This window comes from Aquarana catesbeiana, linkage group LG13 (genome assembly GCF_042186555.1).
Source record: "Aquarana catesbeiana isolate 2022-GZ linkage group LG13, ASM4218655v1, whole genome shotgun sequence".
In the NCBI taxonomy this organism is placed as follows: Eukaryota; Metazoa; Chordata; class Amphibia; order Anura; family Ranidae; genus Aquarana; species Aquarana catesbeiana.
In genome coordinates this window covers 215,049,743-215,076,833 of record NC_133336.1, presented here as the reverse complement: position 1 = coordinate 215,076,833, position 27,091 = coordinate 215,049,743, and the positions used below count along the sequence as shown (strand labels likewise).

General features: G+C 47.3%; 2 protein-coding genes across 2 annotated transcripts in view; both read right to left on the bottom strand.

Annotated features, from left to right (window-relative positions):
- Nucleotides 1-2,996: 2,996 nt before the first annotated feature.
- LOC141116397 (protein S100-A1-like) lies at nucleotides 2,997-5,717 on the bottom strand. The gene is made up of 3 exons (XM_073608647.1): nucleotides 5,595-5,717; nucleotides 4,737-4,883; nucleotides 2,997-3,225 (listed from the first exon to the last, which is right to left on the bottom strand). Exons 2-3 carry the CDS (start codon nucleotides 4,872-4,874, stop codon nucleotides 3,097-3,099), a joined length of 267 nt encoding a protein of 88 aa, XP_073464748.1. The 5' UTR covers nucleotides 4,875-4,883; nucleotides 5,595-5,717; the 3' UTR covers nucleotides 2,997-3,096.
- A 5,883-nt stretch (nucleotides 5,718-11,600) lies between these two features.
- LOC141116396 (uncharacterized) overlaps nucleotides 11,601-27,091 on the bottom strand; it is a 15,914-nt gene continuing 423 nt past the window's right edge. Inside the window, exons 2-5 of the mRNA XM_073608646.1 lie at nucleotides 17,152-17,310; nucleotides 15,126-15,293; nucleotides 12,803-12,961; nucleotides 11,601-11,872 (exon numbers count right to left, since the gene is read on the bottom strand). Coding sequence (XP_073464747.1) covers nucleotides 11,708-11,872; nucleotides 12,803-12,961; nucleotides 15,126-15,293; nucleotides 17,152-17,310 — 651 coding nt within the window. The 3' untranslated portion in view covers nucleotides 11,601-11,707. The remainder of the gene's footprint in view (nucleotides 11,873-12,802; nucleotides 12,962-15,125; nucleotides 15,294-17,151; nucleotides 17,311-27,091) is intronic.

Here is a 27,091-nt window from a genome sequence, read left to right as displayed (position 1 = left end):
TTAACAAACGTGTCTTTATTCTTTACCCCGTACATAGTTTTTTTCTCTCCCCGCGATTAATCCGTTCTAATTATATGGATTAAAGAGGACGCCTCACTTCATTTTTTTTTTAACCCTTTACACTGCCCGGGGGCCACTTTTGCATTTTTCTTTTTTTTTTGCACATTTTTAGGCCTGTGAAAGGAGTTAGAACACCCCAAACAGCATATTTCCTTTTCTGAAAGCAGAGACCCTGGAGAATAAAATGGCAGCAGTTGCGAGTTTTTTATGTCATACGGTATATTTAATCAAAATATAACATTTTCAGTTAAAAATACAATTAAGTTATTTTTCATATACAATGGGGAAGATACTGATTTGCTCCCCTGCAGATGGTGTAAGTTTTGCCCCCTTACAAAGACATGAAGGGTCTATAATTTTTATCATAGGTGTATTTTATATGATAGAGACAGAATATCAACCAAAAATCCAGAAAAAACACACAATACAAATGTTATAAATGGAGTAAAATAAGTATTTGATCCCCTACCAGACAACAATAATTCTGCCCCCCACAGACACTACAGTAGGTGCTCATGTGGTCCACAGATTAGTCCTGTCAATGTAAGAAGGTTCTCCTAACGACAACTCGTTATGTGTATAAAAGACACCTGTACACAGAATCTCTTTCTTCCATTCAATCCTCACCATCATGGGGAAGACCAAAGAGCTGTCAGAGGACGTCAGGGAGAAGATTGTAGACCTGCACAAGGCTGGAATGGGCTACAAGACCATCAGCAAGAAGCTTGGAGAGGAGGAGACAAATTTTTCAATGACACCCTGATACTTGGGGGTCCCAGAACAATGACACCCTGATACTTGGGGGTCCCAGAACAATGACACCCTGACACTTGGGGGTCCCAGAACAATGACACCCTGACACTTGGGGTCCCAGAACAAAGACACCCGGACACTTGGGGGTCCCAGAACAATGACACCCTGACACTTGGGGGTCCAGAACAATGACACCCTGACACTTGGGGTCCCAGAACAAAGACACCCTGACACTTGGGGGTCCCAGAACAATGACACCCTGACACTTGGGGGCCCCAGAACAATCACAACCTGACACTTGGGGTCCCAGAACAATGACACCCTGACACTTGGGGGTCCCAGAACAATGACACCCTGACACTTGGGGATCCAGAACAATGACACCCTGACACTTGGGGGTCCCAGAACAATGACACCCTGACACTTGGGGGTCCCAGAACAATGACACCCTGACACTTGGGGTCCCAGAACAATGACACCCTGACACTTGGGGTCCCAGAACAATCACAACCTGACACTTGGGGTCCCAGAACAATGACACCCTGACACTTGGGGGCCCCAGAACAATGACACCCTGACACTTGGGGGGCCCAGAACAATGACACCCTGACACTTGGGGGCCCCAGAACAATGACACCCTGACACTTGGGGGTCGCAGAACAATGACACCCTGACACTTGGGGGTCCCAGAACAATGACACCCTGACACTTGGGGGTCCCAGAACAATGACACCCTGATACTTGGGGGTCCCAGAACAATGACACCCTGACACTTGGGGGGTCCCAGAACAATGACACCCTGACACTTGGGGATCCAGAACAATGACAACCTGACACTTGGGGGCCCCAGAACAATGACACCCTGACACTTGGGGGTCCCAGAACAATGACACCCTGACACTTGGGGGTCCCAGAACAATGACAACCTGACACTTGGGGGTCCCAGAACAATGACATCCTGACACTTGGGGGTCCCAGAACAATGACAACCTGACACTTGGGGTCCCAGAACAATGACAACCTGACACTTGGGGGTCACAGAACAATGACATCCTGACACTTGGGGGTCCCAGAACAATGACAACCTGACACTTGGGGTCCCAGAACAATGACAACCTGACACTTGGGGGTCCAGAATAACAAAACATTCACATTTCTTTTCTGACTCCCTCTAGTGTTCTCTAGAATTGTTACATTGTATCTCCTTACATAGACCTATGTTATCCCTAGGCTCCTCTTCTCCATCTAGTGGCCATTAGATGGTATTACAGCCCATGATAAAAGAACATTTGTGTAGAAGAGACAAGAGCCTAAAGAATCTTCGATTTGTGCCCAGTTTGCACCGAACGAATGTCCATGCAGGTTTGCTGGAGGAAAGGCAACTCAATTTTTGATATAAATATACCTATCGGTGATATGTGCGGATTTACTAATACATGCCAAACCACCTTAATATTTAACCTTCTGCCATGAAAGGGTTAATCTTCACCACACTGAAGTCCCCCCAATTATTTCGGTATTATCGGTAATAGATCTCTGTCTGACGTCGGTGAACTTTAATGTCACGATGTTACCAGAAGATTAAAAATGAGGGTTTCGGATTTCAGAGCTGAGAGTCGGTTGTCATTCAATCTCCCCGATCTCACCCTCTGGAAATAATCACTATAATTATATGATGATTGAACTTTCCATCAATGGCCCGGGGGGGGGGAGGGGGCGCGTCTTCCTGACATTTCATAAAGTTCACTCCCAATAATCTGATAATTACTCCTCGCTGTAACGATGAGAAGAAGACCGGCCACCACAAACCTCTGAGAAGGTTATTCAGAGACCCGAAGGTTGTACAATCAGATTGGACGGTGTATGGTCTCACTGAAAGGAATTTTTGTGTAAGAGCTGAGAATGATCTTCCCCCGTTATGGAGATTCCTCCTCTATATTCACCCAAGTGACCATTATCCCAAATTCACAAATTTTGGGTTGTCACCCTAAACGTAATAAAAGGGGAAATCTTCCAATGGAGACACCGGGGAATTCCTCTGACATCCTATTTTGGTTTTGGGACAGGAAGTGAAGGGAAATCTCCAATAGGTTGTAGCCCCTCCCCCCACCCTTATTGTAACCCAAATTATACCAAAAAAGGTTTTGCCTTTAGTTCTGCTTTAATGAATTTGTAATTTTCATTCAATTTTTGTTTACATTCCTTTGTATTTTATACGGCGGATTCGGTTGTTGCCGGGAAATGTGGTGCCACCTTCCGTAGCCGGCCTCACTTTTGGGGTTTCTACTTCCGATTGTATGCGGCGATCATAAATTCTGTCTGAAGCCTCACGAATTCTCCGTATTCTAATTCTCCGTCTCGATTTTCATCCAAAGATTCGAAAGTCTTCTGAACAAAATCCGGATCCTGACCCTGAGGAGACACAGAAACGAGAGAGAGTTCTGCCTCTGAAGAGCGAATCACAGGAACATCACCAAAGACACAGAAAGTATCGCTCCTCCAATCTACTGAATATACCACGTTACATTGTATTCTCTTCATTCACCGAGCCTGGGAACCGCAACATAGAAAGGGGACTTCTCTGCTATAGAGTTAACCTGGAGCCCCAGAACAATGACACCCTGACACTTGAGGGACCCCAGAACAATGACACCCTGACACTTGAGGGACCCCAGAACAATGACACCCTGACACTTGAGGGACCCCAGAACAATGACACCCTGACACTTGAGGGACCCCAGAACAATGACACCCTGACACTTGAGGGACCCCAGAACAATGACACCCTGACACTTGAGGGACCCCAGAACAATGACACCCTGACACTTGGGGGTCCCAGAACAATGACACCCTGACACTTAAGGGACCCCAGAACAATGACACCCTGACACTCGGGGGTCCCAGAACAATGACACCCTGACACTTGGGGGTCCCAGAACAATGACACCCTGACACTTGGGGGGTCCCAGAACAATGACACCCTGACACTTGAGGGACCCCAGAACAATGACACCCTGACACTTGAGGGACCCCAGAACAATGACACCCTGACACTTGGGGGTCTCAGAACAATGACACCCTGACACTTGGGGGACCCCAGAACAATGACACCCTGACACTTGAGGGACCCCAGAACAATGACACCCTGACACTTGAGGGACCCCAGAACAATGACACCCTGACACTTGAGGGACCCCAGAACAATGACACCCTGACACTTGAGGGACCCCAGAACAATGACACCCTGACACTTGAGGGACCCCAGAACAATGACACCCTGACACTTGGGGGTCCCAGAACAATGACACCCTGACACTTAAGGGACCCCAGAACAATGACACCCTGACACTCGGGGGTCCCAGAACAATGACACCCTGACACTTGGGGGTCCCAGAACAATGACACCCTGACACTTGGGGGGTCCCAGAACAATGACACCCTGACACTTGAGGGACCCCAGAACAATGACACCCTGACACTTGAGGGACCCCAGAACAATGACACCCTGACACTTGGGGGTCTCAGAACAATGACACCCTGACACTTGGGGGTCCAGAACAATGACACACTGACACTTGGGGGCCTCAGAACAATGACACCCTGACACTTGGGGGTCCCAGAACAATGACACCCTGACACTTGGGGGTCCCAGAACAATGACACCCTGACACTTGGGGGTCCCAGAACAATGACACCCTGACACTTGGGGGCCCCAGAACAATCACACCCTGACACTTGGGGGTCCCAGAACAATGACACCCTGACACTTGGGGGTCCCAGAACAATGACACCCTGACACTTGGGGGTCCCAGAACAATGACACCCTGACACTTGGGGGTCCCAGAACAATGACACCCTTACATTTGGGGGTCCAGAACAATGACGCTTGGGGGTCCATATTATAATGTAAATAACTTTCTTACTTTGAGCGTCTCTGGCGTATTCAGCTTCAGATATTCCTCCAGCTCTTTTACATTCATAGTTTCCATATTTCCTTCCTTCTTTGCAATACTTCTAAATCCTTCCGCGAAACTCTGTATAGCCTTCTGCAACATCAGCATGTCACTCTTCTGTACAAACATATGAGGAGTTTCCATCATCTGATCTCCAACCTCCCCATCCACTAATATTATTATTATACATTTATATAGCTCTGACATATACCGCAGTGCTGTACAGGTAACCCTGAGCCAATCACATCAGTCTCTGTACCAGAGGAGCTTACACTCTAATGTCCCCTCCCCCACAGTCACATCCGTCTCTGTACAGAGGAGCTTACACTCTAATGTCCCCTCCCCCACAGTCACATCAGTCTCTATACAGAGGAGCTTACACTCTAATGTCCCCTCCCCCCACAGTCACATCAGTCTCTATACAGAGGAGCTTACACTCTAATGTCCCCTTCCCCACAGTCACATCAGTCTCTATACAGAGGAGCTTACACTCTAATGTCCCCTCCCCCACAGTCACATCAGTCTCTGTACAGAGGAGCTTACACTCTAATGTCCCCTCCCCCCACAGTCACATCAGTCTCTATACAGAGGAGCTTACACTCTAATGTCCCCTCCCCCACAGTCACACACTATTTTCTATGCCTCCCGCCACCCCACACTACCCCCCCCATCGATCGAGCCCCCCACCGCACACCATTACCCACAACTAACACAAGTAATGAGGGGGAGGTAGGTACCCACCCTGGTAGTGAGGAAAGGTAGGTACTCCCCCTGGTTATGAGGAGAGGTAGGTACTTGCCCTGGTGATGAGGAGAGGTAGGTACTCACCTTGGTGTTGTAGGCAGAGAAGAGACTCAGGAAGATGAGAAGACAACGCAGCCTGATGGAAGGTTTGAGGATTGCAGTCTGGGGATGGGGAGAAGAGGACACAATGATGATGGGTGAGGACGGGTAATATAAACTCTCTATAGGTAATATAACTTACCATGGTGATCGATGTGACGGCACACACTATGCTGGGTACAGGTGTGAGGAGACTTTTATATGAACTGAAATCTGGTCAGACCCTCCTCTCCCCACCCCCTTTATGTGTATTATATTCCTTGTGTGGACACACCCAGCTCTGTACTGATACCTCTATACAGGTGATCTTCTCTATACAGGAGATCTCCTCTATACAGGTGATCTCCTCTATACAGGTGATTTCCTCTATACAGGTGATCTCCTCTATACAGGTGATCTTCTCTATACAGGTGATCTCCTCTATACAGGTGATCTCCTCTATACAGGTGATTTCCTCTATACAGGTGATCTTCTCTATACAGGTGATTTCCTCTATATGGATGATCTCCTCTATACAGGTGATTTCCTCTATACAGGTGATCTTCTCTATACAGGTGATCTTCTCTATACAGGTGATCTCCTCTATACAGGTGATTTCCTCTATACAGGTGATCTTCTCTATACAGGTGATTTCCTCTATACGGATGATCTCCTCTATACAGGTGATTTCCTCTATACAGGTGATCTTCTCTATACAGGTGATCTTCTCTATACAGGTGATCTCCTCTATACAGGTGATTTCCTCTATACGGATGATCTTCTTTATACAGGTGATTTCCTCTATACAGGTGATCTTCTCTATACAGGTGATCTTCTCTATACAGGTGATTTCCTCTATACAGGTGATCTCCTCTATACAGGTGATTTCCTCTATACAGGTGATCTTCTCTATACAGGTGATCTTCTCTATACAGGTGATCTCCTCTATACAGGTGATTTCCTCTATACAGGTGATCTCCTCTATACAGGTGATTTCCTCTATACAGGTGATCTCCTCTATACAGGTGATCTCCTCTATACAGGTGATTTCCTTTATACAGGTGATCTCCTCTATACAGGTGATCTTCTCTATACAGGTGATCTCCTCTATACAGGTGATTTCCTTTATACAGGTGATCTCCTCTATACAGGTGATCTTCTCTATACAGGTGATCTCCTCTATACAGCTGTTATATAGGCAAGGGCGAGGCCACCCGATGATATAAGCGGGTGACCCAGCACCACCTCTAACGTCATGTTTTTTTTTTCTTAGGACCGTCGGGCGGCGTGATTAAAGATAGTGTCCATCGCCCCCCTCTGACATCACATGACGTCAGAAGGAGGCGGGGTCACCAGCTTACATTACCGGGTGGCCCCACCCTTGCCTATATAACAGCTGTCACATCCAAGAGACAGCAGTCGGTGGGACGCCTCCCATCGAGGCAGAGCTTTTTTTGTCTTTTTTTCGGGACCGTCGGGCGGCGTGATTGAGGATGGATGGACATCGCGGGAAACTTCTTTTTTCTTTTTTAATAAAGGAATTGTCAAAAACTGTCTCCAGTTGTTTTGACTTTTTTGACACTTTTTTTGGTGAATGGGTAGGGGTAAAATGTACCCGTACCCATTTATATAAGGGGGGGTCTGGGCGCCCCCTTGCAAAAGGGGGCTTCCAGATTCTGATAAGCCCCCCGCCCACAGACCCCCACAAGCACCGGGCAAGGGTTGTGGGGATGAGGCCCTTGTCCCCATCAACAAGGGGACATGTTAAGGGCATGTTGCCTGGTACAGTTCAGGAGGGGGAGGCGCTCTCTCGTCCCCCTTTTCCTGCGGCCTGCCAGGTTGCATCCTCGGATAAGGGTCTGTATGGATTTGGGGGGGGGGACCCCCAAGCCATTTTTTTTTTTTAATTTTGGCAAAGGGTTCCCCTTAAAATTCATACCGGACCTGAAGGGCCTGGTATGGATTTCAGGGGGGACCCCCACGCCTTTTTTTTTTTTTTAATTTTGACGCGTTGTTCCCCATAACCACTTCAACAGACTGTTATATATACTACACGTTGGCTTTTATTGTCTGGACTGATCTCTCCGGAACGTTCCCCATAACCTTTCCCCATCACGGGACGCCTCCTCTTCCTATAGGACGACGTTCAACAATGGATCGTTATACCTTTACAAAGCACAAATTTGTATTTTATTCAAAATATATATATATATTTTTTTTAAACCTGTCTTTGTTCTTTACCCCGTATATAGTTTATATTTATTTTTTCCCGCCGATTATTCCCTTCTAATTATATGCATTAAAGAGGACGCCTCACTTCAGTTTTTTTTTAACCCTTTACACAGCCAGGGAAACTTTAGCATTTTTTTTTGCACATTTTTAGGCCTGTGGATGAGTTAAAACCCCCCAAACAGGATATATTGTTTTAAAAGCAGAGACCCCGGAGAATAAAATGGGGGTAGTTGCGAGTTTTTATGTCATACGATATATTTATCAAAAAATATATTTTCAGTTAAAAAAATACACTTAAATTATTTTTTATATATAGGTGCGTTCAATGCATGTGCTTATATTTATATGTACATGGGGGCGGGGCAGGCTCAATGCTTTTGAGCTGGGGTGGGGGGGGGGGGGGGTGTTCAGTGCTGAAGTGTAAAAACTATACACTTTCCCAAAGTCCCCCTATGTGATTGCTAGGCATGTGCAAATGAGAATTCGAAAGAACGAAAATCAAATAGAATGAAAATCCAAAAAGAAGAACGAAAATCAGAAACAAAAAACATTTGGATAATTTCTATTATAATTAAATTATTAAGTTTATTAACCATTATTATAGTTTATTGGTCATTAATAAAAAAAAAAACTATAATAGTTATTAACTATTAAATTGTAGGTACTGGAATTTCCTTTTAAATTTGGCTGTTAGTGAACGTAACGAATTATTAACCATTATTATTATATTTTTTTTAATAAATAACAATAAAAAAAAAAAAGTTATTATTAAATTATAGGTATTGGAATTTCCCTTTAAATGTGGCTGTTAGTGAATGTAATGAATTATTAACCATTTTTTAAATTATTATTTATTAATAAATATTATTATTAATAATAATAGTAATAATAATGTTATAAAATTATAGGTATTGGAATTTCCCTTTAGATTTGGCTGTTAGTGAATATAATGAATTATTAACCTTTTTTTTAATTATTATTTATCAATAAATATTATTATTAATAATAATATTGTTATAAAATTATAGGTATTGGAATTTCCCTTTAAATTTGGCTGTTAGTGAATATAATGAATTATTAACCTTTTTTTTAATTATTATTTATCAATAAATATTATTATTAATAATAACAATGTTATAAAATTATAGGTATTGGAATTTCCCTTCAAATTTGGCTGTTAGTGAACGTAGTGAATACAATTTATCAGAATTTACAAATTTTTCGGCATAACGAATACCGCATCTAAAGCAAATTGAACGTACCAAATTGGAATTTTTTTTACGTATTACCAAACTTATTCGAAATCTCGAATTTCGATCATAACCAATGATCCGAAAAATAAAAAAATTTCAGCAGTGCACGTCTAGTGATAGTGTTTTGCTACTACGATAGGTTCTCTTTACTCTATTGGCCCCCGATGTCTCACCCGTCTTCCACCAAATCGAATGGAATTTAGACAAACGAACCTGGAAGTGACGCAATGCTTGATGCTTCCATGTTCATTCCAACTAGGGGAGATCAGTGACTGGTTGTTTGCCCATCTCCCTCCTCTCTACCCGGTGGCATTCACCACGGGGGGTCCCGGGCCCACAGGTGGGAGAGCAAAGCCCGGAAAACCTGGAGGGGGTTACAAAGGGGGGGTGGAGTGGGCTACCAAGGGTCCATGGATGCGATTGGCCTGTGGTGTATGTGCATGTTAACCCCCCCTGCTGCTGACATATGACAGCCCTCAGTGACAGTGAAAGGGTTAATATGCTCAAACGAAGAAGGAAACTCCGTAAATCCTGGCACACACAGAGAAAAAACAGAGGCCAACTCGTTTCGGCAATAAGCCATGATCACAGTGCGCGCGCTAATCAAGGCTAATCACCGAAACGCGTTAGCCACTGTTTTTTTACTCACTGGTATATGACCATAAAGGATTCATGGAGTTGCCGGCTGTCCTCTTCGTTTGACCATTCTGTCTATTGGTGTTTGTAGAGGATGCCTCAGCACCCAGAATTCGGTTTCCACCTACCATACCCTGGCTGCACTCTTCTGAGCGATTCGCTCGTCTTTCTCAAAGGGTTAATATATTGTTACCCCAGGGGGGGTAATAGTACACATAAGGCTTTGTCCCATCTTCCTAGGAGCTGACTATGGCTAGCCGTGGGGTCAGATAGGGTGCTCCTCCCTCTTCCCCTCCACAGATGTCTGACAACGCAGTTTGCAAGGAGATGGCTGCTTTGGCGCTTCTCTCCGCCTCCAAGCACTTGCCTGGAACGTTTTCACTGACAAGCCCCGCCCCCCTACATTCCTGGTGTGAGGGGCTTTCCCAGGCCAGTGTTTGCAGACGGGGAAAAATGCCACCTGGCAAAGCCGGCATTTGGTTTTATGGCCTATATCCCCCCTTAAGGATATTAAAAGTAGGGGGGGTGCGTCCCAGAAATGGAGACTTTTTCAGGGTGCATCGCCCACATTTAGCTCCTCCCCCTCCTTGGTGGGACGACACCTACACAACAAAACCAGTCACGTTGTTACATCGTATTTAGTATTTCATTCATCGGTAGATTAAATGGTGTGGAGGCTCGGTTGGAGGGAGTTGCCGGGGTGGGCTATGCCCCCCCCAGATTTTAGTTGCCCCATGGTCTCTCCCCGATCTGAGGACCCCAGACGTAAGGGGGGCCAACTCTGCTGAGGACCCCCGTCGTGAGGGGGGCACTCGGCTGAGGACCCCAGCTATGAGGGGGAGGGCACTCAGCTGAGGACCCCCGACGTAAGGGGGGCCAACTCTGCTGAGAACCCCCGCTGTGAGGAGGGGGGCACTCGGCTGAGGACCCCCGCCGTGAGGGGGGGGCACTCGGCTGAGGACCCCCAACGTAAGGGGGGCCCACTTGGCTGAGGACCCCCGCCGTGAGGAGGGGGGGCACTCGGCTGAGGACCCCCGCCGTGAGGAGGGGGGGCACTCGGCTGAGGACCCCCGCCGTGAGGAGGGGGGGCACTCGGCTGAGGACCCCCGCCGTGAGGAGGGGGGGCACTCGGCTGAGGACCCCCGCCGTGAGGAGGGGGGGGCACTCGGCTGAGGACCCCCGCTATGAGGGGGGGGCACTCGGCCTTGCGATGGGGCCTCCCCCTACTGCTTTTTTTTAGTGCAGGGATAAGGTGGAATACTTAACTGATCCCTGGCTCTGGCAGCATCCATCCACGTGACCAGTCCAGGGCAGAATCCTGTCTAAGGTACTGTGAGCCCCCAATCACAAGGCCAAACACGATGAAGGGTTGAAGGTAGATGATGACGCAGAGGGACCTCCCACAGCCCAGGGCTTCAGCCAGAGTAGAACAATGCTGAAGTGAGGGATAGGGCCAGTAACCCCTTATTCCTGGACTAAACCGGCATTTAGCCTTTGCAGTACGGAGGAAAGGGGGCCCACACTGCAAGAGTAGAGTTTGCCTAAATCCAGAATTCAGCTTTAAGCTATACTAAGGCTATTGGTGAATAAACCTGCTATAGTGGAAATGTAATAATGGCTCTGGTCTTTAGGGGGGGTGCTCCAGCGGTTAAGGCTATAAATGGTTCATGGGTCAGGGTGTCCTTCATTGGGTACGGCTCTGTAGTGGGATGTTCTTGCCTCGCTGAAGGCACCAAAAAGACTTAGGAAGCCAGGAAATGTCTCAGCCAGCCAGACTCCACCTACTATGCAAATATGGCTCTTGGGTGGACTGGCCCTCTAAGTTCTGACCCTCATGTATGCAGACCCCCGTACTCACATCACGTCTTCTCCAGTCACCAGACTAAGTGAATATTTTTATTATTTAAACTTTTATTAGAAGAAAAAAAGGACAACAAGTAAAACATTGACGGCAGAACGTGGAATGGATGAGAAGTGCGGCACTCGCCTCCGGCGCCCTCAGACCCTCTTCAAGTGACTCACAAACGCAGCATGACAGGCGACCATTATCCCACCAATCAGGTTCATGAACTCCTGGAAATTCATCATTTTGTCCTGCTTCCCGTCCGTGCTGCCGTCCACTGACTCCATCAACCGACGGACAATGTTTGGGTCCTTCTGGTTCTACAGAGGGAACAGAAAATACAGGATTAAGGATGCGATTCACGCTCTTTATACTCCACCTCTATCTGTGCAGATTTGATTCCCACATGATCTGTAGTCTGTCTGCTTCAGGAACTCAATGGTCACTACTTTCTTCCGCCACTAGATGTCCTCAGTCTGATGGCCAGCATCATTCAACCCACTTCCTGTAAGCTCAGGTCATCCCGGACAAGCCCCCAACCGGAGCCAATTTCTGTTACTCTCCCAAACTAAATATACTGCTTCTCCCTCCCTCAGCTGTACAGGGACCTTAAGGCCAATACCAGGTCACATTCAGGGACTTACACTGCTTTTAATGATTATAGAGCTGCATTGATTTGAGTCTTAGGTCTTTGGTCTCCCCCCCCAATCAACTTGTTAATGAGACCTTATTTTAGTCCTGGTGAAGTCACTGGGTCTTCTCTATGCAATGCAGGCAGATCATGGCTGGTGGGAGGGGCTGGCAGGATGCTTTACATAACTTCCTGAAAACATCTCAGCACTCCTCTCAAGAACCCTCAGCCCTGATGCAAGCTGTGGGAGGGGTTATGCAACTATCACCCTTGCTGGGTGGGAGTCTGTCTGGAGGAGCGGGCGTTCCTAGGCAGGCTGTATTTGCATAGTTAATGCCCACATGCGATGCCAAGATTCCACGATTGAAATAACTGAAATCCAGGAAACGCCAGGCTGGGGAGGAAAGAAAGGGTTGGATAAAATATGGGGGGGGGTATGGGATAACTTAGAAAAATGTCTCCATCTAATGGTGGGGGTGGTGAATTGCACCAATTTTCTTAAATTACCAAAACAAAGTGGTCAGAGTTCCTTTTCTCAGAGTCTACCCAGAAAAAGACAAAAACCATGCAGCAAAGCGAGGAGACCATCTGGAAGATATCACGGCCAAGGTATACGTACAGCGGTGAACGAGTTGAGTTCTGTCTTCATAAATGCCTCGAACTCTGTGTAATCCATCTGATCTTTTGCGCCTTTCTTGCCGGCATAGTGTTGGTAGATGCGAACAATGCTTTCCATGGCAGTTTCCATGTCTGTTGGTTTTGTGGCAGAGACGGGGTTCTGGGGGAAAGATACAGAACATGTACAGTCACAGAGTGGATTTAGATGTTCTCAGAGCCTCCAACAAGACCACATTGCTAGAGACAGTAACAAACACAACAAGGAAAAAAATAAAAAATGTGAACCCCACTCCAGATGAGGTTCAAGTGTTTCCAGTGAAGGGGACCCTTAATACTACATCATACAAAGACCTTGTACATTGTAGACCAGCCTCTCTCACCCAGGGTTCCTGGAGCTGTGGTTGATTGACCTATTTGGTGGAACCTACCCAGTTCCAAGACCAACACCACTTGGCAGAGCCAGCAGCATGACACCAATTATCTTTTTTGCCCTCTGTGTGGGTTGCGTTCTTTGCACTGGCCAGCAACGTAAAGGCACATTTTGCCATGGACCTGCAATTAGTTGGTTTTAGTAAGGGTTCCCTGTGACCTGAAAATTTTAGGGGTTCCTCTGGAGAAATAAAGGTTGAGTAAAATGGTTTTATACATTCATAGGCTTCCTTGTGGTAACAGTTTGGTGAAGGCCCTTTTCTGTTCCAGCATGATTGTATAGTCGCCGCCCCCCCCCCCCCCCCCAGTGTACAAAGCCAGCTCCGTAAAATATATGGTGTGACCAGTTTGGTGTGGAGGAACTCCAGTTTCCTGCACAGAGCCCTATCCTTAACCCTACTAAACACGTGAGATGAATTGGAAAGCTGATTGCGAGACAGGTCTTTTTTTTTGGAGCCCACTGTAAGGTTTAATGTGTGAGCCAGGTTTTTTCATCCACCATCAAGATCCAACATCACAAATTCTCATAGACACCCTCCAAAATCTTGTAGAAAGCCTTGCTAGAAGAGTGGAGCCAGCTCCATAAAGACAAGGTTTGACCAATTTAGTGTGGAGGAACTCGAGTGTCCTGACCTCAACCTTACTAACATCTTTGGGATGAATTGGAATGCCAACTGCGAGACAGGTCTTTTTTTGGTGCCCAGCGTGAGGCTCAATGTATGAGCCAGGTCTTTTCATCCACCACGAGTACCTAACCTCACAAATGTGCACAAATTCCCACAGACACCCTCCAAAATCTTGTGGAAAGGCCTCATAGAGGAGCATGGCCAGCTCAAAAAAAAAAAAAAAAAAAAAAAAACACACACAACCCCGACATGGTTTGGCCAATTTGGTGTAGAGGAACTCGAGTGTCCTGCAGAGCCCTGACCTCCACCCTACTGAACACCATTGGGATTAATTGAATTGGCAGTCGTGAGCCGGTTTGGTGTGGAGGAACTGGGGTTCTTGGCTTAGGACCTACCCCAAACAGTTTTGGGAGTAAATTGAATGCCAATAGTGAGCCAGGTCTTATAGTTGTCTCACGATATATAAGAAAACCTCCAAAGTCTAGTTACCTTAAATGCCTTCATGCTATAGGAATGTCATTGTTAATCAACTATGGGGACAAGCAAGCTCACTAATCTTTCAGGAATGTGACATTTTCCTTAGATCATTTTGCGCCAGTGGGGGTGGGTTGGCCATGCCTTACAGACAAGCCCTATATACTACAGTTGTGACTTGAATCAGAGCTTGCTATCACGCATGCATCTGAGGTCATCTGCCACGTCGCGAAAGCAGGCGAAATAGCATCTTTAGCTAGGTTTCCTAATATTATTTTCATCTATAGCCATCAATACCTAAAAGGTTATACTTTAGTATTTGTGTGATCTTTTTGCACACATTGAATACAACCGCAAAAATGTAAACTAAACTAGATTACTTATCCGTGAGAAAATAGACAGACCCTCTCAGAAAATGCTGGCAAATTCTACATATCTTCAGGAGAAAAGCCAGTAAGCATCTCCCGATATACTTTCTTGAAATGCAAGGAGAGGATCCTTTTCTTAAATCTAGTTCTGCCTTAAAATAGCATTCTGCTTCCATTTTTCATTCCAGGCACGGTCTGTTCCTTTAAAAAAAAAAAAAAAATCTCCACCCCGTACGCTCTGGCTGTTGACTTTTGCAGAGTTTCTCATTACACATCCGGTGTGATCTGCAAACCAGGATGATTCATCGCATCAAAAAAAAAAACAAAACACAGAAATACTGCTAAGCAACAAGTTTGGCTGTTGGAGCAGAGAAGCAGGAAACGTTAAATAGGCAAGTAGAGGAGGAGGAGCAGGCAAGTAGGATACCTTTTGCGTTGGTGGGCACTTCATCAAGGCCTCATGACAGGCCACCATCATCCCACCGATAAGGTTGAGAAACTCTTGAAAGTCAAGCTCTCCATCCTGCTTTCCATCAACCCCACCGTCTACAGACTTCATTATCTTCCTCAAGATCGCCTGCGGGTCCTTCTGGTTCTGGGGAACGAAGGGCGAGGAAAGGAGAGACAGAGGGTGTCATCAAAAACATAAAAATAGAAAAAACCCACCACAGAAGACAAAAAACAAATATTGTCAATTTTATCAATAATGTAACGAAGAAGTATTGCACAGGTCCATCAATTCTAGACACTTATCAGTCAAGGTTTCTGGTCCCTAATGTACACTCGTTCTGGGTGCCGATCCTGAAAGCCTTGTAGATCTTTATGGAACATAATAGTGCAAGCTGGTGCAACAGGCAAGAAACGGGCACTTGGCGCCAAATATTTTTATTAACTTGCAACAGGTATGCAAGATATGTCCCTTCCTCCTTTGTCTTTTTATCAATACATCTTTATTGAGTATCAAGAAAAAAAAAAAAAAGTGTACATTAGGTACAAAGAAGTGTAGAAATAACAAATCTAGACAGGGCTTATAATATATGAGGTTTACTAAAAAGAACCCCCAAGAACTTTACTTGCTGTCTAAATTCCAACCTCCATCCCACCACCACCGTCAGTATAGACTGCTCAGGCATGTAACCATTCAGAAGCTCCTTGCACTGTAAATCCCATTTAACCAGCTATACTGCCCCTCCCCCGCCAATCCTATTATAGTCATCCTACCACTTAAGTCATTATTCTACCATCAGAATTAAGATCCTTTCTTCTGGAATGTCAGTCCACCAAACTCATTAAATTTAAGAAACCCTTCGTCCAACAGTCGGAAGAAGAAAGAAGAAAAGAAGAAAGAAGAAAAGAAGAAGAAGGAAGAAAGAAGAAAGAAGAAAGAACTGATGGCCTGGTCACATCTTCTACACTTATTAGGCATGATGGAAGCCAAGATCACCCTTACCAGCTGCGCGCAAATAGAAAACTCATTTGGAGTTCTTTGGTGACTTGGTGGTCCTAAAGGTCTTGTTTGAGCTTTGACTTTCTCTTCTGCCTGTGGTTGGGGCCCAACACTCCATCGCTCAGTTCTTCCACCCGGCAACTCCTCCCACAGCAGGTTGACCCTGGGTATATCAAGTAGGTCTGCCCCCTGCCAATCCTAGTTGGGGGATTGGTCAGGGCTCCCCGATACACCCCATGCCACTCCAGTTGTCTCTCCCCGCCTCTTTTCCAGAACCTTCTGGAAACCAGAGGGAGGCGCCAGAGAGATAAAGTCACATGTCAGTCACCTGCTGCTACTCTAAACCACTCCCCAGCCACCAGATCAAAAACAAACAGGCCTAGCTTTGAGCTGCCTAAAGTTACCTACACTGGCTGTAAAAACAAAAACGCACTACCTTTAGCATAACCTACCCAAGGATGCTCCCAAGTAGTGACCCTCTTGGTTTGCCCAACTGGCCCAAGCCAAATTTCTAAGCCAATAGGCAAATACATGCTGTGGGCAGGCAGGTTACATTTCGAGCCATAACACAAGCAACCAGGAGATAGGTTGAAGGTTGAAGTAGTGAGACGGTATGGATCCTAGGAGTTGATCCAGGAGACCAACAGGGACCTTTGGCTAGGTATGGGTGCTGTGCATTCAGAGAACTTACAATTACCTTTGGTGACATATTGTGCTTTGCAACCAGAGAATAGCTGAAGGAAGAAAACAAAGAATCCCTCGCCTGTAGGGACAGAGGATCACTAGAGCCCTTGGGAAGGGGTTGGTGGTTACCAACAGATAAAACTGACTCAAAATTTTGGGAGGATACACCTCTTGCACATTGACTCACGACCATTCTGCCCCACTTTAGAGCTCTTCCAGTTATCAGACAAGGCTCTGGACAATAAAAGCCTCACAGATCACAAACTGGCAGATGAAGGAATAGAAAAAAAAAAAAAGACTCAAAACATCATCGATCGCTCACCTTGGTGAAGGAGCCCAGCTCAGCGTTCATGAACTGCTCAAACTCTTTGAAGTTCATGGAGGTGGTGTTGCCTTCCTTGCCAGCATACCTCTGGAAGACGGTGATAATCTTCTCCATGGATCGCTCCATTTCCGTGGGGTTACTCGGCTTCTTCTGAGCCTGGGGAAAAAAAAAAAAAAAAAAAGATATAATATATGCAAAATCGGCAATACTCATGAACATGGGTACATGTACATATACTATCCCTGCACCCATAAAGTGATGGATGGAATTGAACTGGATGGGATTGAATGATGGATGACAGTAATTAATGAGGAGATACATTTTCCTCATGTACCCTTTAAAAAGGTCATGAGGAGGTGTGGCTGTTTAGTGTGCTGTGCCCTGAGCAACTAAGAAGAAAAAAATGTGCAGGTCTCTGTAGGATCAACGCGTTTCGCCTATATTGAGGCTTCTTCAGGATCCACTTGTAGACCAAACATGATATTATATATAAACAGATTATGAGAATGCTTACATAATAATTAGGATGTTTGGCGTACAAGTGGATCCTGAAGAAGCCTCAATATTAGGCAAAAACACGTCGATCCTACAGGTACATCTTCGTGTGATTTTCATTGTATATTAGATGTTGGAATTGGCGGTTTTACCACAATATATAAGTTTTATGCAGATTTTTTTGCTTCTTCGTTGTTCTGGGCACTTGGCATCCCCACTACTCCCCTTTTCAAGGATACATGAGGGAAAATGTATTTCTTCTTTGATTTTTAAATGTAGTAAGAGATATGGGCCCTGTATAGGCGGCAAGGTCTCCCACACATTATCCTGCCGATGGCAATTAATGACGGGATGGACGGTATTGGATAGGATCATGGATGAATAATGAATGATGATGGGTATTGGACTGGACAGGATGATGGAAGGGGTGGGATAGAATGATGAAATTGCACTGGATAATATGATGGAAGAAGGTAAATGATGCGATTGAACTGGATGAGATGATGGATGAATGACGGTAATTAATAGGACTGGACGATGGGTGATCATGAATGATGGATGGGATTGAACTGGATGAGATGATGGTAACCAATGATGAACGATGTATGGAATTGGACAGGATGATGGATGGGATGGGCTAATGGTCATTAAATTATGGGATTGAGCTGAAGGGATGGAACTGAAGGATAAAAAAGGATGGAATGATGGAATGGCTGGGAGGAGCTGATGGATGATGACGGCGTTATTGTGTCTTTGTTGCACATACAGAATTGATGCTCTGACGATGGATGCATGATGACCATGCATGGTTATAGGAATGATGTCTTCCCCAGAATTATATGGGGAAACCACGGGGGGGTTGGGCGCTAAAAGCTCCCCCTTTTCCCGGCTTTAAGTCTAGAGTGGGGAGACGGGTGGAAGGCAGCAAAAGGGAAAGTTCTAGTTTTCACGGCACGGCTGCCTTTGTAGCTCCGCATGATCTCCAGATCTCCAGATTCCGGAATGTCAGGTTCTATGTACATGTGAAGACGCGCCCGGGTGCAGACAGACGTTTGGGGTGGGCGTTGGCTGGAAGCGGGAAAGCAATGTTATAAAAACACAAAGCAAAAATCGATGGAATTTCAGCACAGGGAGAGTCTTCAGCCACATCAACATCTCATACTCTTCCTGCACCCAGCATGACCAAACCACGGGACTCCGACTATTGCAGGGCTTTCCAAAACCTGTCCACTGGGGGGGTGCCCACAGGACCTTCAGGGATGAAGTAGTGGTCTTAGTACTTAGGAGAACCCGTCACTTATGCCGCAAAGGTTGAGTGGTGCCCTGGAACCAGTTCAAAGTCTCTAGAGATGTTAGCGGCTCGCCAATAAATTGACCTACTGCCGGGCACTGCGTTACAAATAAAAGGGTCATGTGCCATTTTAGGGTGTGCTGGGAGCTCATTCATCGTGAATACCCTTTCTTACCTCAATGCCCTGCAAAGAAGTCAGTGGGACCTAAAATGTTACAAAAAACAAAAACAAACACCTCAGGCTGAGAGTTTACCGATCACCATAAAACCATCTCACAGCATTTCCTCAGTCCTGCAGGTTGGAAGAAACCAGAAAGAGGCCCCCCCCCCCAGCAACATCTCCTGATCTCTACACAGCAGGCACAGGGGCCCTGCAGGCAACCATCCCTCCCCCCAGACACCAAACGATGGGGGGGCAACCATCTCTCCCACTGGCACCAACGATGGGGGGGCAACCATCTCTCCCACTGGCACCAACGATGGGGGGGCAACCATCTCTCCCACTGGCACCAACGATGGGGGGGCAACCATCTCTCCCACTGGCACCAACGATGGGGGGGCAACCATCTCTCCCACTGGCACCAACGATGGGGGGGCAACCATCTCTCCCACTGGCACCAACGATGGGGGGGCAACCATCTCTCCCACTGGCACCAACGATGGGGGGGCAACCATCTCTCCCACTGGCACCAACGATGGGGGGGCAACCATCTCTCCCACTGGCACCAACGATGGGGGGGCAACCATCTCTCCCACTGGCACCAACGATGGGGGGGCAACCATCTCTCCCACTGGCACCAATGATGGGGGGCAACTATTCTTCCCACTGACACCAGGGCCAGATTAACATAGGGGCCATTGGAGCTGCGGCTCCAGGCCCCTCCCCCAATATAGGCCCATGCCAGTGGTTTAGCTGTGTTCCGTCCTGAAGGAAGAGGAGCCCTCTGTGCACACATGGAGGAGACAAATATGTCAACCTCTGAGTCCTGTCTCTGCCGATGTCTCCTATCACAGGATCTCTTCCATTCACACAGATCCTCAGTGTCCCAAAGCTGCGGGCAGCTGTCTGGGGGAGGGGCACTGATGTCATCCTAAGCAGCGGGAGCCCGGGAGCACCACCCGATAGAACCCCGGGAGGAAGAATGGATGCGGAGAATAGATGAGGTCAGTAAACCTATTAGGGAGGGAGGATTGTGTAGAAACTGACCTGGGTGGGTGTAATGATTGTGCCAGGGGACAGACTGCACCCCCCCCATGTAATGTGCCCTCTTGTGCCCACCATATCATGTGCCATTTCATGAAGTGCCCACCATGTAATGTGCCGTGCCCACCATGTAAATTTCTGTGCAGTGCCCACCATGTCATGTGCCATGCAGTGCCCCCCACCATGTCATGTCCTGTACCCACTATATAATGTGCTTTGCCCACCATGCAATATGCTGAGCTGTGCCCACCATATAAGGTGATGTGCTGTATTTTGCAATGCCCACCATGTAATGTCCTGTGCTCACCATCTAATATATTGTGCTTTGTCGCTCCCCCATGTAACATACTCTGCTGTATCTCTCTCTAACAAAAAACAACTACCCCCCCACTGACACCAATGATGGGACACTATTCCCCCCACTGACACCAATGACGGGGCACTATTCCCCCCACTGACACCAATGACGGGACACTATTCCCCCCACTGACACCAATGACGGGACACTATTCCCCCCACTGACACCAATGACGGGACACTATTCCCCCCACTGACACCAATGACGGGACACTATTCCCCCCACTGACACCAATGACGGGACACTATTCCCCCCACTGACACCAATGACGGGACACTATTCCCCCCACTGACACCAATGACGGGACACTATTCCCCCCACTGACACCAATGACGGGACACTATTCCCCCCACTGACACCAATGACGGGACACTATTCCTCCCACTGATACCAATGATGGGACACTATTCCCCCCACTGACACCAATGATGGGACACTATTCCTCCCACTGACACCAATGATGGGGCACTATTCCTCCCACTGACACCAATGATGGGGCACTATTCCTCCCACTGACACCAATGATGGGGCACTATTCCTCCCACTGATACCAATGATGGGACACTATTCCTCCCACTGATACCAATGATGGGACACTATTCCTCCCACTGATACCAATGATGGGGCACTATTCCTCCCACTGACACCAATGATGGGACACTATTCCTCCCACTGACACCAAAAAAAAAAAATAAAAATAAAAATTGAACGGTTTAAAGGAAATGATTTGGAGAGTTTGAATTTTGTGGTCAGGAGGTTCTGCAGAGTCACACCCAACCCAGCGCTCACAGGGATCAGGAAGAGGTCAGTGAGTCAGGATGGGGGGGGTGGGGTTGGTTGATGCAACTGCAGGCCGAGAATCATCAGCCATTCCAGGGGGAGAGAATTAGTCACAGGAAGATGACGCAGCCGATCAAATATTAAAAAAAAAAAAAAAAAAAAAAAAAAAAAAAAAAAAAAAGGAAGTTTCCGTGGAAGGTTAACCCCTTCCTGGCGGCAGAATCCCCCCTCCCCCATATATTGGGGGTGTAATCAAACCCTTTATACTATAGATACATGTGATCTGATGAATATTTGTATCAATGTTTATAAACGTTGTATCTTTTATGTAACAATATTTATACAGCTGGACTCCTCCTCCATTCTACACATCCTGCTTCTAGCTTATTGGTTCTGCCCGGTGATTGCACTTTACTGCTCCGCTCCAATTGGCTGAGAGCAATTGTGCTGCCGATTGATCTCATCTCAGCAGGGATGCCAATAGAAATATGGAACAGCAAGGGCATGCAGTGATTGGATCTCAGCAAGGATGGCAGTGGAAATATGGAACAGCAAGGGCACGCAGTAAACTCATCTCAGTGGTGATCTGAGCCCAGCAGGGATGCCAATAGAAATATGGAACAGCAAGGTCATGCAGTGATTGAATCTCAGCAAGGATGCCAGTGGAAATATGGAACAGCAATGATATGCAAAGTGAAAGTCTCAGCCGTTACACTTGAATAATTCCAGTGATACAACATACAGGTGACAACAGTCAGTTGCCACGACGACAAGCGACAAGACAGACGGGTTTTGGATCATAGAAGGACAGACACTGCAATCAGGGCGGCGGCCAAGCCTCGGGCTGAGGTTATCAGCCCCGCCCTGATTACACAGCCGCCATCAATCACTGCGACCGTTACAGGTCAGGCCCCTGTCGTCATTATTGACTCTTCATTGAAGGGGTGGAATCGATCGTCTAATGTTGTAGGATGAATTCAGCGTGTGTGACGGCGCGGTACTACAAGTTCCAGCATGCCCTATGATCGGCCAGGGAGCGGCTCCTCTGAGATCTCTGGTCCTCCAAAGATCAAACCACACCCTCTATTTTATTTTCTGAAAAAAAAAAAATAAAAAAATAAAAAACCACCTGTCCCCAGTAATACATTTCCTCCTCACTTCCTGTCCTGGTGACCACACAGGAAGTGACAAAAAGTCTCTTCAATGGGACACAATCAGCAGTAAAACCCGACAGGAAGTTCTAGAGGCCGGAGTCATGATTTCAGAGAGTCAGTTCTTCAGACCAAGATCCTTGGGGGGGGGGGAATACTATGGCATGACCCCTCACCATGGCGAGGAGACACCCCCCCCCCCACTACTATCTTCAGGGGATCTTTGAGAGTCTTGAAAATGCAGACAGACCTCAACTCCTCCAGAAGGACTAAAAATCCCAGCATGTCCCGGTAGTCTCATGCCCTGGGGAGGGAGGGGGGGGGGGGGGGGGAGTCCATGTTCTGGCCTACAGGGGCATGCTGGGAGATGTAGTGCCATGGCTGAAAGAAATGGGGGAACAGGATCTGTGGGTGGAGGGTGGATACATACAATGGATAGATACAATGGATGGATAGATACAATGGATAAAATGGAGGGATAGATGGATAAAATGGAGGGATACACTGTGCAGATCAATGGGTGGATGGATACAATGGGTGGATGGATACAATGGGTGGATGGATACAATGGGTGGATGGATACAATGGGTGGATGGATACAATGGGTGGATGGATACAATGGGTGGATGGATACAATGGGTGGATGGATGGATACAATGGATAGATGGATGGATACAATGGATAGATGGATGGATACAATGGATAGATGGATGGATACAATGGATAGATGGATGGATACAATGGATAGATGGATGGATACAATGGATAGATGGATGGATACAATGGATAGATGGATGGATACAATGGATAGATGGATGGATACAATGGATAGATGGATGGATACAATGGATAGATGGATGGATACAATGGATAGATGGATGGATACAATGGATAGATGGATGGATACAATGGATAGATGGATGGATACAATGGATAGATGGATGGATACAATGGATAGATGGATGGATACGATGGATACAATGGATGGATACAATGGATAAAATGGAGGGATACAATGGATGGATGGATACAATGGATGGAAGGACGGACGGATACAATGAATGGAAGGATACAATCGAAGGATGGACGGATACATACAATGTACAGATGGATGGACGGATACAATGGAAGGATGGACGGATACAATGGAAGGATGGATGGAAGGACGGATACAATGGAAGGATGGATGGAAGGACGGATACAATAGAAGGATGGATGGAAGGACGGATACAATGGAAGGATGGATGGAAGGACGGATACAATGGAAGGATGGATGGAAGGACGGATACAATGGAAGGATGGATGGAAGGACGGATACAATGGAAGGATGGATGGAAGGACGGATACAATGATGAAAGGATGGACGGATACAATGGAAGGATGGACGGAAGGACGGATACAATGGAAGGATGGACGGAAGGACGGATACAATGGAAGGATGGACGGAAGGACGGATACAATGGAAGGATGGACGGAAGGACGGATACAATGGAAGGATGGACGGAAGGACGGATACAATGGAAGGATGGACGGAAGGACGGATACAATGGAAGGATGGATGGAAGGACGGATACAATGGAAGGATGGATGGAAGGACGGATACAATGGAAGGATGGATGGAAGGACGGATACAATGGAAGGATGGATGGAAGGACGGATACAATAGAAGGATGGATGGAAGGACGGATACAATGGAAGGATGGATGGAAGGACGGATACAATGGAAGGATGGATGGAAGGACGGATACAATGGAAGGATGGATGGAAGGACGGATACAATGGAAGGATGGATGGAAGGACGGATACAATGATGAAAGGATGGACGGATACAATGGAAGGATGGACGGAAGGACGGATACAATGGAAGGATGGACGGAAGGACGGATACAATGGAAGGATGGACGGAAGGACGGATACAATGGAAGGATGGATGGAAGGACGGATACAATGGAAGGATGGATACAATGGAAGGACGGATACAATGGAAGGACGGATACAATGGAAGGACGGATACAATGGAAGGACGGATACAATGGAAGGATGGAAGGATGGATACAATGGAAGGATGGATGGAAGGATACAATGGAAGGATGGATGGATACATACAATGTACAGATGGATGGACGGATACAATGGATTTATACACTGGATGGATGGATACAATGGAAGGATGGATGGATGGACTGAGGGAGATTTACTAAAATTGGAGCACACAGAATCTGGTGCAGCTCTACATGGCCACCAATCAGATTACAGGTCTCATTAGTAAAGTTTAGATTGAAGTAGCTGAAGTAAGAAGCTGATTGGTCGCCATGCAGAGCTGCACCAGATTCTCCACCCTCCAGTTTTAGGAAACCTCCCCCCCAATGTATGTTGATGAAGGGGAACAATAATATGTAGGATGAATTCATGAACATACAATGTATCCGCCCTTCCATCCAGAAAGATACATTGTATGGGATTTCCTGTATGGAGTTATTGATACAACAGAAGATCAGATACATTGTATATAGATGTCTGACCTCATGTCCTGTGTATAGAATATTCCTATTTACTAACAAACATTCCAACCTGAACATAAAATTACACTGACCCCTCCCCCTTTATAATACGTCTAAAAAAAAAAAAAAAAAGAAAACCACACACAACACACACACTATATTAGAGATATACACACACATATACACTCTATTACCAAAAGTATTGGGACACCTGCCTTCACCCACATAACATTTAATGACCTCCCAGTCTTAGTCCATAGGGTTCAATATTGAGTTGGCTCCGCCCTTTGCAGCTATAACAGCTTCACCTCTTCTGGGAAGGCCGTCCACAAGGTTTAGGAGGGTGTCTATGGGAATGTTTGACCATTCTTCCAGAAGAGCATTTGTCAGGTCAGGCACTGATGTTGGACGAGAAGGCCTGGCTCGCACTCTCCACTCTAAAGTGTTCTATGGGGTTGAGGTCAGGACTCTGTGCAGGCCAGCCAAGTTCCTCCACCCCAAACTCGCTCATCCATGTCTTTATATAATGGCAGGCGTCCCAATACTTATATACACACATAAAAAAAAAAAAAAAAAAAGGGGGGAGGATATAAAACACAAATGTAGAAAAGGAAGAGAAACAAAGAAAACAACAAATCCCCAGAACTTCCCCTGAGTGCAGAGAAGGTCTTGGTAGGGAGAAGTTTTCTGGGGGCTCTTACCATAGTCTGGGGGGGAGAAGGAATCGGGGGGCTCTTACCATGGTCTGGAGGGGAGGGGGGGGAGGAATCGGGGGGCTCTTACCATGGTCTGGAGGGGAGGGGGGGGAGGAATCGGGGGGCTCTTACCATGGTCTGGAGGGGGGGGGGGGAAGGAATCGGGGGGCTCTTACCATGGTCTGGAGGGGGGGGGGGGGGAAGGAATCGGGGGGGCTCTTACCATGGTCTGGAGGGGAGAAGGAATTGGGGGGCTCTTACCATGGTCTAGAGGGGAGAAGGAATCGGGGGGCTCTTACCATGGTCTAGAGGGGAGAAGGAATCGGGGGGCTCTTACCATGGTCTAGAGGGGAGAAGGAATCGGGGGGCTCTTACCATGGTCTAGAGGGGAGAAGGAATCGGGGGGCTCTTACCATGGTCTAGAGGGGAGAAGGAATCGGGGGGCTCTTACCATGGTCTAGAGGGGAGAAGGAATCGGGGGGCTCTTACCATGGTCTAGAGGGGAGAAGGAATCGGGGGGCTCTTACCATGGTCTAGAGGGGAGAAGGAATCGGGGGGCTCTTACCATGGTCTAGAGGGGAGAAGGAATCGGGGGGCTCTTACCATGGTCTAGAGGGGAGAAGGAATCGGGGGGCTCTTACCATGGTCTAGAGGGGAGAAGGAATCGGGGGGCTCTTACCATGGTCTAGAGGGGAGAAGGAATCGGGGGGCTCTTACCATGGTCTAGAGGGGGGGGGGAAGGAATTGGGGGGCTCTTACCATGGTCTGGAGGGGAGAAGGAATCGGGGGGGCTCTTACCATGGTCTAGAGGGGGGGGGGGAGGAATTGGGGGGCTCTTACCATGGTCTGGAGGGGAGAAGGAATCGGGGGGGCTCTTACCATGGTCTAGAGGGGGGGGGGAGGAATCGGGGGGCTCTTACCATGGTCTGGAGGGGAGGGGGGGAAGGAATCGGGGGGCTCTTACCATGGTCTGGAGGGGAGAAGGAATCGGGGGGGCTCTTACCATGGTCTAGAGGGGGGGGGAAGGAATCGGGGGGCTCTTACCATGGTCTGGAGGGGAGAAGGAATCGGGGGGGGCTCTTACCATGGTCTAGAGGGGGGGGGGAAGGAATCGGGGGGCTCTTACCATGGTCTGGAGGGGGGGGGGAGAAGGAATCGGGGGGCTCTTACCATGGTCTAGAGGGGGGGGGGAGAAGGAATCGGGGGGGCTCTTACCATGGTCTGGAGGGGGGGGGGGGAGAAGGAATTGGGGGGCTCTTACCATGGTCTGGAGGGGAGAAGGAATCGGGGGGGCTCTTACCATGGTCTGGAGGGGGGGGGAGAAGGAATCGGGGGGCTCTTACCATGGTCTGGAGGGGAGGGGGGGGAAGGAATCGGGGGGGCTCTTACCATGGTCGGGAGAGGGGGGGAAGGAATCGGGGGGGCTCTTACCATGGTCTGGAGGGGAGAAGGAATCGGGGGG